At 46.4% G+C, this 11,636-nt stretch overlaps 1 protein-coding gene across 1 annotated transcript; it reads right to left on the reverse strand.

Annotated features, from left to right (window-relative positions):
* Positions 1 to 331: 331 nt before the first annotated feature.
* KLF6 (KLF transcription factor 6) lies at positions 332 to 9,108 on the reverse strand. Its single transcript, XM_070391188.1, has 4 exons — positions 8,776 to 9,108; positions 5,478 to 6,054; positions 3,766 to 3,889; positions 332 to 3,322 (listed from the first exon to the last, which is right to left on the reverse strand). The coding sequence occupies exons 1-4, from the start codon at positions 8,875 to 8,877 to the stop codon at positions 3,271 to 3,273; spliced, it is 855 nt and encodes a 284-aa protein (XP_070247289.1). The 5' UTR covers positions 8,878 to 9,108; the 3' UTR covers positions 332 to 3,270.
* Positions 9,109 to 11,636: the final 2,528 nt, after the last annotated feature.

Raw genomic sequence — 11,636 nt, forward strand, 5'->3', positions numbered from 1 at the left:
TGCAGATGCCTCTGCGGTGTTATTCCCCTGGCTGGAGTGACAGGAAGATAAAACGCAGGAGCAAATGTTTTCCTACTGTGCCCCAAAGCCTAAGCCTGGAGGTTGCTTTAAGGAAATTCAGTGCATTTCAGGGGAGCAACATTAGGCTGTTCTTTGCACATTAGCTCCCAGGTCAGGCTGTGAAGCTGGAAGGGACTAGGCTGGCAAGAGGCTTTCAGAGTTGTACAAGGGACATTTCCCAAGGTTGACTAATAGAGCAGGAATTTGTTTCATCGTCCTTCCCCCCACCCATCCCCGCCCTGCCCCAAGAAAAAACCAAGCACAGTCGAGATCCTGATAAGAATTCTTTTATGTTATTCCAATAAAAAATACATTCATACAGAAATATAACAATCTTGCAAAAAACAATTTCAAATAAAATCTTGTAAAACAAAATTTTACAAAAATCTTACAAAGATTCTTTAGATAACAGGGTGCTTCAAAAAAAAAGAAATTTCACTAATAGAAATTTTTTTTTAATGTCAAGCAAAAAGTTTCTGCTTGATTGAGGCTCAGTTATCACCTGAACAGAATATAATTCTTTATGTACTTGCTTATTATGAAAATTACAGGCATTGATATACACGGCACCCAGCCCCACCCAATCAAACAACTCCATGGTGTTTCATAAGTGAGACAAGCCAGTGCAAGTTGCGTGTTTTTTTTTTTCCTTTTTGTCTTTTGTTTACCTTCTTACTTAATGGAATTGTTATGGCTAGGCGCACAGCAGGGCCAAAAAAGGAGTTTTCCAAAATCCAGCAAATCAAGTGCCTGGATTTTGAATTGCCAAAAGTGCATTTTCCCCCTTAGCAAAATGAAATGAGTTCTTTAGATAAGTGTATTCATCAGCCCAGATAAAAAAAACCAGTTATTCGAGCTTTCATCATTGCTCATTTCCAGGAAGATCAAACAAAATACCAGCCCAGCCAGACTCACATGTGTATATATATATGTATATATATATATATATAAAAATCCACACCCACAAGCCAGCAGCTGGATGAAATATCAGCTGTCCACACTGTGGTGTGCCAATTCAGGGAAATTATTCATTGGAAAAATGGGAAGAATCTATGTACTAAAAAAAAAAAAAAAAAAAAAACTTCATCTGCATAAAAAGTGTTCTAAAAAAATCCCTGTAATTAGCTGACTCTTAGATCTTCTAATAAGGCTGAAATTAAAAATCAAAACCATAGTGTGTCTGAGACCAACTTGTGGGCTAGTATTCCGTTCATGCCAATTTTGAGTGGCCAACAGTACCCTGTTCCAGACCTGGCAGTAAGATGAGCAGAGTCAGCAGTCTGGAACAGAGTCCTTGCCAAGAGTCTATAGCAAATAATTAAATTAAAGATAAAGCCTTTATAAAAGTTATAGTTTTCATTTTTACCTCCTTTATGGCCATTTTGAAATATTTCTTCACAGGCTGTGAAATTTTCTAGCTAAACATCTAATTTCTCCTTAAAAAAATATTTATATATTATATATATGTATATATATATACACACACAAACATATACATACTATACACACAAATATACATACACAAGAATTCTGCCCACTTTTAAAAAATTAATATACTTTCTGTATTACCAACAAATAGCTAGATAGGTATGTGAAACTTGTGCCTTTTAAGCAAATACATTAACATTGTTTTTTTTATACTTCTGTATCTTTAATATGCGTGAAAATATTACATATTAAATACAGCCGGTGTGTGAACTATACAATTGTTGTGCAAAGTCTATATGAAAAGTCTCATGGTGGCAGAAATGGTCAGGTTTTTCAATTATCATGTGTTTTCCATTTTAACACTGATGGTCAAGTTATGCAAAATATTGAGTAAATACTGACTTGTTTGGGGGGTTTTCATCTCTCTATTTGTCTTTGTGAAGGAGGACTTTAAAGAGATTTTTTCTGTATTTTACATTGATACAGTACAATGCCAGGTGAAAAAAGAGCCTTAATAAAGCATGCATCACCCATACCCCTGTATGAGACCCCCACATAAGGGGCCACTTGCATAAGGCACCATTATTAAGATCTACAGTGCATTAACAGCTAGAAAACCAGAAATTAGTCCTCAAGGCATAAATAAGAGAAACATAGCTGCATGAGAAAACACTTTCTAAGCTTTAGTGGTTTTATCCACCCAACTGAGAAAATTTTAGGTTCTTAGTCTAATGTAACACTAGACCAGGAGTTCCCAGCCCTCGCATTCTTGACACCCAGTAGGTGTCCAATGTCTTGAAGGGCATCATTAAATTTCCAAAAAGGTCATCAAATTCAGAATCATTTAAAAAACAATCCTATGTTGCACACCACCTTTCTGGAAGGGGAGTGTTACAAAATCGAAGGGGAGAGAAATTGTGTATTGCCAGGCCCAAATGGCTAGGGATCACTGATTTCAACAAATTGTATCTTAGCTGCTCAGTAACTGGAATCAAAATTGTAGTTCTGATTTAAAAATGGAAAAGCAGAAAGTTCCCTAGACCATGCATTACTTTTGTCTTATAAGGAAAGGTTACCATTGTGTTATATTTGTAAATACACAGCTTATACAAAGGGTAACAAATGAGCTGTTGTAGCCAGTAGAACAAGCTACTTGACACATTGCACGATTCAATTCGTAGCTGCACCAGACGCCAATGTTCCTCTCACACAGGAGGGCTCCCCCTCCCACATCCACTCGCCACACAGGGTTCTGACCACTCACACTCCGCCCTCCATGTTTTCCCTTCTTTTTTTTCTTTTTTTTTTTTTTTCCTAAGGCGCAGACACCCTCCCACCCCCCAAAGAAATGATTGGTGGTCATCTCATCTCATGGTTTACCTGTCACACACAAAACATTCAAACGATTTTTTTTCTGTCTCTTGCAGTCTTGCTACTGCACAGGAAAGACTCTGCCTCATCACACAGTCCTAATAGATCCTCCACATACAATCAACCCAACCATTAACATTCTCAGTGCACATGCTCACGGCAAAGGCTTAGGGACCACTCAGAAGATGGGTACCAGTGGCGAGTCCAGGCCACCCAAACACCACACACCACAGGCGCTCTGCCGCTTCTGACATGACTTCTTTCGCCTTCGAAAGACCTTCCAAGGAGAGGTCCTGGAGGCAACTGGGTGGGGTGCAAAATGGCATGCTTTGGCTGGAACACGCACCCTCCTTCCATGGCCGTCTCTCAGCCTGGAAGCCGTTTTAGCCGCAGGATTCACACTCTGCTCCCTCAGAGGTGCCTCTTCATGTGCAGGGCCAGGTGGTCGGACCTGGAGAAACACCTGCAGAACCAATCAGCATCAGAGAGGTTAGATCTCCAGCCTTCGCTGGATTACAGATCTCCCACCCTGCACACCCCCACCCAGCCCTTCTCAAAGGGAAGCTGGCAATCCACTGAATCATCACAATTTATCTTCAGGGTTAGGAAATTCCAACTGATAGAAATATAAATTAAGGTCTCCATTCAGCTCTTGGGAGCACATTACTGCCCAGTCTTGAAATTCAAAAACTACTGAAGGCCTACTTCAGTAGGAATGAAATCACTCTGGTTTTACACAGACAGGACACAGAGCATCCTAACTTGGACAATAGGCATATTAGAGACCTGTCCAAGGCTAAAACAGCACAATACAGGCTAGGAAAACATTCGCCTTCCTCCAGGTTTACTGTATGCCTACGCCATTAGGGGGATGGCATTCCCGAACCCAGCGCTTCAAGCACATACCTGTCACAGTGAGAACATTTAAAAGGCTTGGCACCAGTGTGCTTTCTGAAGTGTCTGGTTAACTCATCGCTTCTTGCAAAACGCCACTCACACCCTTCCCATGAGCATCTGTAAGGCTTTTCTCCTGGGAAGAGAGCACAAGACAAGCATGCCATGACTTCACTGTCCAGTGAGGGAAGGGGCCCTGCTACACCACCACCTGGTGAAAGTCAACCCATTAGCAAGCGCCAGGTCTGGTGGCCTCAGGAATTCCTAAGACACCTCAATTAGGAACAGCAGCTGGCGCTCAGAAGGTGACACCCAGGAGCTCTTTCCTGACCTAGCCTCAGGCCTCCAAGTGCTGTGGAAGCACCCGGAGCCCACATGACCTTAGTCAGTTAATATGTAAGAAAGACGATTACTCAGACTGAAGAAATACTTGGGAGGTGATGTGTCAGCCCACTGGACCCACAGCCTCTGTGAGGGCAGGGTTTTATTGCTTTCTCCATGGAAACGGTTTCTCCCAAGTACTTATTTTGCTCCTTACTCACTTCCCTGTGGAATGAGCTTTGTTGTTTCCTCCGAGAAACTACATTTCTCCAGAACTGAAGTCATGAGTTTCTGGGAAACCCCATCCAGGGCTGTCAAAGAACTTTCTAAGTGGCAATGAAATAATCAAGTCCACTTTGTTCCTTGGTCAGATTATAAATATGAATTCACTAAAAAGTGCTACCTGAGGACAGGAATCGTTTTGCCAAAACCAGTCGCAGAGAATGCTGTTGGGACAAATGGCACCTGGGTCCTGATCCCCCTCGGCCATGACCATCTTGGGAACCCTGGCCGAGGGCTCAGTCATTTCCTCTCATTACTGGTAGGATGAGAGCTTGAGTGACTTGATCTCTATGGTCCCTTCCAGCTCTAACATTTCTGTGACTCATCACCAGTTACCCTAGAGACTATAATAGTAATTTTCAATAGAACTTTCATCTAGGCTGCTGTATTTCTTTTTTTGTTGTTGTTGTTATTGTTAATCTTCACCCGAGGATATTTTTCCATTGATTTTTAGAGAGAGGGGGAGGGTGGGGGTATATACCCTTGCCTGAATTGAACCCAGGACCCTTCAGTTCTCGGGCCAATGCTCTAACCACTGAGCAAAACTGGCTACGGCTAGGTTGTAGTATTTCATTTAAAAGTTTTTTTTCAATTTGTGGTTTTTAAAAATTGGTATCAGAAAACAAAAGCACAGCATGATTCACAGAGAAATTCCCAGTAAGCACCCACTGATCAAAACTGCTACACAGAGCTTATGGTCAAGTTCAATCCCCACACTGTCAACACCAGCGTGCACCATGCTGTTCAGCCACCCTCTCTCCTGATCTTTGAGTTTCATTTCAAAAAAAAAAAAAAAAAAAATCAGAGGCAACTCCATGTAACACTATCACAGTGGTTCCTGATAACCGGGAGGATTGGAGTGGGTAGGGGGTTGGGTGGAGATGGAGAACGTGATTTACCTCTTGTCTGTTTACTCTGAAAGTGTCAACCATTCATCGGCACATGTCCAGTCTTTCACCTCCTACTCTGTCTTTCCCAGAGACCCATCTCTTTAGGGAAAGAGTGAGGTGAGGATGTGTCTGCTCTGACAGCCTTCTGCGGAGCCCGGCCCCCTCCCAGGGCTGGTGCAATTCAGTGGCGCCCACCAGCGGCCCACCTCCCGGGTCGCAGGAGGGACTGACCTGTGTGAGTGCGCTGATGTGCTTTCAAGTGGGAGCTTTTGGTGTAAACTTTTCGGCAGCCATTAAAGTGGCATCGGTGCACCCTCCTCCGGCCGTCTGGGGAGGCGTCCCCGCTGCTGCCCTTGTCACCCGGCTTCCCCGAAGTCCCACCGCGTATCTTTCCTGGAGGGTGCGGCTCACTGGGTGCACAGCCCCACAGGTGGGAAGGGTCTCTGCTCAGTTCTGGGGAAGAAGGGGGTGTGGAGGTGACTGAGGAGCTCAGGTTCCCCGAGTTGACCAGCACTTCGCCAATGGGGTCGGAGGTAAACTTGGAAGTGGGTGAGAGTTCCTCAGAACTGTCCGATGACTCGCTGCTCACATCCGAGTTCAAGCTGTTGGTCTCCAGGTTGTAGCCAAAGCTGGGGCTGCTGAGAGCATCCTCAGGGGGACTGGAGGAAACCGTCACTTCCGGGTCTTCCTTTTTCTCCCGAGCCAGAATAATTTTGGTCCACAGATCTTCCTGGCTGTCGAACTTGATTTCAGAGGCTGACACATAGCAGGGTTCACTCTGGAGATAGCGTTCCAACTCCAGGCAGGTCTGTGCGAAAGGAACCACAAGAAGGCACGTGATTATGACAACTGAAAATGGAACCAAAAGCATATTTCCAAAATACATGCAGGGATGAAGGGCAAACAGACTGTGGCCATGTCACTATAAGAACCGTGTCTTTAGGAGAGCAAGAGGAAAGCTGTTTCTAGGAATGGGGATGGATTCAGAAGAAATACCATGTTGGACCAAAGGCCACAGTGACTGAAGGTCACTCAGCCAGTTTTTGTTATAGTTACCAGTGTTGACATTTCTAATGAGTTTCTGTAAACCACACAAAGAAAACCAGCCTCAGACACACCCCCCGACAGGTTTAGCCAGATTATCTGACAGTCTCGAGAACCATGTGCAATTAAGAGAAACCCAGCCATCCTCCTTTCTCAAGCACAAAACAGAAAGGCTGCAACGCATACAATGCAATGTGTTCTGACATTGCATGTGTCTCCCTTTGCAGACACAGCTGACAGCACAGGGCCACACTCAGTGAGCAGACGCAGCAAGCTGATGGTCTATATTCAAGGACATCAATGGAGCTGCACAGAAACCACCCATTTCCTGCTTAGCCCAGACCTAGTAGGCTTTCAAAGAATGCCATTCCCAAGTGCAGGGCCATGGGTACACACAACTTTAATGACTTCCACAGTGGTCAGAGAAAAACAAGAGCTTCTACGACAGAGGGGAGAAATCATTCCAGAATGGCCATCTGCTATTGTAAAGGATGCAGGAGGGGAAATTCCTCCCGGCCCTGCTGGGAGTGCCACAATGGACAAGAACTTTATCTACTGGCCAAGAGTACAACTGTATGAGTCATCACTCTATTTCTTTCACGCAATGCCAGAGGAGACTTCCTTTTGAAATTCTGACCAGCAGCCAAAAAAGAACCCGGTTCAGATATGCATGCAGTGTGTCATGGACAGAGTGCCCCCTCCCCAGACCCACAACCAACCTTTCAAGAAGCTACCACTGCCGAGAGACCAGCATCCCCTCTCCCCACCATCTCAAACTTTCTAGCCACTGGAAAAGAAAAACGGTAGGAAACATTTTAGGATTAAATTATATCTGCCCTTCTCTTCACTAGGATCAATTGCCTGGATGGCCATATAAGGTTGTCTATACGACCGCAATTCTACAGATTTACATTTCTACAGCCGACTTTGCCCTTTTTAGCAAATCATGGTCAGGACTAGCTAAGCTACCCAAAGGGCTCACTCATGCTTGCTTTCTTAGCAACGTGCCTGCGATCATAATATAGCACACAAACCCTTCCCCCTCCCCACAGAATCCTCACGGAGCAAGCATGAGCAAGCAAAGGGGGGAAAAACAACCATTGTTTTCTCTTTACCCCTAAAACTATATGTCTAGGTTACAACGGCAGGCCAGAGCGTTCTGAGGAGAGATGGCCAGATATTTTATGGATGTTCCAAAGAAAAACAAAAGCACATTTATTGAGATCTTATTAAACTTTATCATCTGGCTAATTTAAAATCTCCATTACGCTGATGAGCTCTGGGGACCGGAGCGAAGCTCTCAGAGTTTAAAAGCCTCTGAAGGCGAAGGAGAGCTCAGCCTGGCTTGGGGCCCAAATCCCAAATGCCTGAAGGAAACTACTTAGATCAATTTCAATCACGTCCTAGGGAGCAGCTTCTTAAGGCGGAAAAGGGAGCAGGGGAGAGGAAGGCAGGACAGGACTGAGAACAATCAAGCAGGCGTTAGAAAGGTTGCCACACTGCGCTTCATCCCTCTTAAAGCTTTCTAGGCTTTGAAATCCACAGAATATATTTGTACTTTTTGTGACAAAAGCCAACATTCTAGCAGGGCAGAGAGACAGCCCCTTCTATCTTTTAAAAAAACAATGTGACAAGTGTCAGAATCTCTCTCCCTTCAGGCAATACTGATAAATTAGAAAGGGGAAAAATTAAGTTTCAGATTTGTCCAATGCCCAAAATTCTAGTTTCACTAGAAAAAAAAAATGCCGGAAACTGAGGCTCTTCTTCCCAAACTCAGACTAGAAGAGCTCACTGTCATATGACTGATAAGTCACTGATTGTGCAAACGTTCTTTCTTTTTTTTTTTTTTTTTTTTTTTTTAACAAAAGAAGCAGGTAAGAAAAACAAGGCAGATGGAGGTAAATGTTAAGGATGCCAAAGAAGCAATGGCCTGGTAGAGAAAAAGAGCTGGTGGGTGTTTTGCTAGTGAAATTTCTAATTTTAAAAAAATAAACACAAAACTGTCTTAAGTACAAAGACCAAAAAGGAAAACAAAAACAAATATCTTTGACAAAAATACCCTTGGCTTCCACGCAAGTTCAAATGACAAGTTCCAGCTGTGGAGTCTGGAGCTGGTACAAGCACCAAACTTCTGCCAAGGGCTCGCACCGTGAGATCAGCCGGTGGAGCTGGGTCTGCCCTCCGGTTCGGAAGCCCCAGAAACGGGCTAAAACACTGGGAGCAACGAAGCGCTGCTGCGCTTCGCGCAAATGACAACTCCGCTCCAAGCTGGAAAAAGCTTTTTCAAAGTGCCTCCCGCACCGGAGACAGCAGGACTATGTTTTAAGAATAATTATTTTAATTTAAAATTTTTTTTACCCAAACCATAAAAAAAAAAAAAAAAAGAAAGAAAAAGCAGTGCACCTTCAACCACACACCAGGACTGTCGGTGCGTGATGCACCCTCCGTGGCGCACCGGGGTACCTGGCACATAATTCCTATTTACCTGTTGCCAATATTCCTCCAGGGAGGGCAGCGCCGAGAAGTACCCGGTCTCATGCACAATCTGGAGTTCCTGGAAGATGCTGCACATTGGGAGTACATCCATGTCGGTTTGGAAAAGACAGTCCCCGCTGTTGAACCAACACGGAGGTGTGCGGTCTGGAGTCGGGAGCGCAGCGGCCGTGCCTGCAGCGCAGGGAAAGTTTCATGCAAACTCAGTGCCCAGCAGTGAGGCGCCGCGGGTTCAGATCCTGCCGGAGTCCAGAGACGCGCTCGCGAGCCCACACAATATTTGCAAACACCGGACTGACTGCAAACGTAACCCCTGCAAAACTTCCCTATTCAAACCTCCGCTGCCAGCTCCCCCTCCTCCTCGCCTAGCTCCCCCCACTCCCTCCCCCCCACGTGACTTGTCCGGCCCGCCCCGCGCACCGCCCAATCACGCCGCGCCCGTCCCGGGGGCTGCGCGCCGATGATGTCAGCTGGGGCCAATGGCGGGCGCCGGTTCAGCGCGGCCCCGCCTGGCGTGACCGAGCCTCTCTCTCACGGCCCTCGCTATTGGCCAAATTCGAACTTCGGGCACGTCTGATTGGAAGGTGGCCTCGCAGGCTATTTTTAGCAGGGTATTTAAGGCGCAGGCAGCGGCTCGCCGGAGGAGTCGGCGCTGGGAGGTGCGCTGCCGTGCGGCTCAGTGCGCCCGCGGCCGGGCCGAGGGAGCGGGTCCCCTAGTTGTCCCCCATCCAGTCCCTGCCACCGGCCGGTTAACGGTCACCCAGGTCCTCGTCCCTCAGGGCTGGTCCGGGTCAGCCGGGGGGCCGGTCACTCGGGCACCGTCCCCGTTCGGTCCCCTGCCTGACGCCGAGCAGCTCGGGGTGCCATGGCCGGACTGAGGGGAGCCGGCGGGTCCCCGTCCCCGGCTCCTCACTGTCCTCCTCTTTCCCTGTCTCCCCTGCCCGCCCTGCTCCACCTTTGGGGCAGCTCTGCCTTCCTCCGTCTCTGCTCGGCTCCATCTTCTCTGCCCTGCCCTCTGTCCCTCCTCCTCCCAATTGGGGGTGCCCTGCCCCCTGTCTCCCCTCCGCCCCCGTTGTCCCCCGCCATCCTTCTCTGTCCACTTTAGTCTTTTCCTGTGCCTGGGACGGGAAGGTGGGGAAGGGAACAGCCGCTGTGCTGGGTGGTGAGCGAGGTGGGGGGGCGGGGGGGAGTCCCTGGTGTGGGTCTGAGGGACCGGGCAGGGGCACCTGCGCGCCCGGGACCCGCCGGACCCGCGGGGAGAGAGGCAGGGGCAGCGGGCAGGGAAGGTCCGTGGGCATCTACGGGCTCTCCGGGGTTTAGGATTCTGTGGGTACAAATGCTGCCTTTAACCATGAGACTCCCAGGAACCGACCGGTTCTCGGGAGCGTGGGCAACTAGAGTGGCACCTGCACCAGCTGTGAGCGTGTTCGACATGCCATGGCCAGGGGCCCCCCACCAACAGAAGCAGGAGCGGGGGGCTGTCCCAGCCACCGTGTTTGAACAAGCCCCCCACGTGAATCTGCTGCCTGCCGGCTCAAGTTTGGGAACCAGAGATCTGTCACTTAAAACGTCCTGGTTACCTACCAAGCAGAGCCCTGTCCTAAGGCGCCCAGTCAGCCTCTAACTGGGAGAGAAGTGTGTGTTGTGGGCTGCAGTGTCAGCCTCTCCCCTCGGAAAACGTAAAACAGCGGAAGCTGACATTCAGTGTATGTGTGTATAAATTACCTCCTAAAATAAAATGTTCATTTCAAAAAAAAAAATGCCAAGGCCACAAAGAATGCACATTTTAAATTCAAAATGGAAAACTGAATTATTGCTACTGCTTTCATTTTTATCTCAAAATAGAGTTTAATGACCATCTTTTTAAGTAAAGATTTTTTTTTTTTTAATGGAGAATGTCAGAGAATTTGAGAGGATTTTGTATGTGAGATTGCAGCAGGCTAGAACAAAGAATTGGCCCGCATCAGGAACTTCGTGAATCCAAAGTTAGGATTCGGACTGAACCTATTATGTAGAGTCTATGAAGATAATCCAAAAGGAATTGATAAAAATGATCGTTGGCCTGTGTTCATGTATTTTGCTCAGAAACAACGAGCATGACTGGGCCTCCATGGGTCTATTTCCAGGAACAGAGATGGTTTGGTAGTGAACCATCATGGGTTGTGCCAATACTGGTGGCCAGCGGGGTATTTGGGTTATGGTTTCAAGAGCGTGGTTATATTGGAAATAGGATTTTCTCAGTTATTAGCAACAAGCACCAAAGGAAACAAAAACCCAGTGTCTGTACGAGTGAAAGCCAGCATCCTGGACCTTTTGGAAGAGAGTGAAGGGAAGGGAGGGTGCTCCCTAAGTCAAGACGCCATGACTGCTCTCGGTGCAATGCATGCGGGTTTCAAGGTTAGGTTATCCTTTCAGATTATTATTCGTTTTAATAATTTTCTTTATCTACATTCCTTTAGAATGTAAATGTGTCCTTGTCTCTTACACACACTGACCAGTACTTAGAAGGTTGTATAGTTTTTTAAAATAGCGAACCTAGTACAAACTTCCAGTTATAAAAAGTACTAGGGAGGCAATGTGCAATATGATGACCATAGCTAACACTGCTGTTCGATAAATAGGAAAGTTATTAAGAAAGTAAATCATAAGAGCTCATCATGAGGAAAATTTATCTTTTATTACCCATATGTGAGGAAATTAATGTTAGCTGAACCTATTGTGTTAAGCATCTCACAATATATGCAAATCAAGCCACCATGCTGTACGTACACCCTAAACGTACACAGTGATGCATGTTAATCATTTCTCAATACAACTGGAAAAAAATAGCGAACCTCATTGAACATAATACAG

Source organism: Myotis yumanensis, unplaced genomic scaffold (genome assembly GCF_028538775.1).
Source record: "Myotis yumanensis isolate MYYU_CA2020_CCGP unplaced genomic scaffold, mMyoYum1.0.hap1 SCAF_1, whole genome shotgun sequence".
NCBI classification, from domain to species: domain Eukaryota; kingdom Metazoa; phylum Chordata; class Mammalia; order Chiroptera; family Vespertilionidae; genus Myotis; species Myotis yumanensis.

What these genes read in the sequence shown, in the direction of transcription:
- KLF6 (XM_070391188.1), bottom strand. Translation starts at nt 8,877, where the DNA reads ATGGATGTACTCCCAATGTGCAGCATCTTCCAGGAACTCCAGATTGTG. An exon ending in ACATCAGCGCACTCACACAG is followed by an intron (nt 3,890 to 5,477) that starts GTCAGTCCCTCC and finishes CTCTCTTCCCAG; the next exon opens with GAGAAAAGCCTTACAGATGC. An exon ending in AAATGTTCTCACTGTGACAG is followed by an intron (nt 3,323 to 3,765) that starts GTATGTGCTTGA and finishes TTGGTTCTGCAG; the next exon opens with GTGTTTCTCCAGGTCCGACC.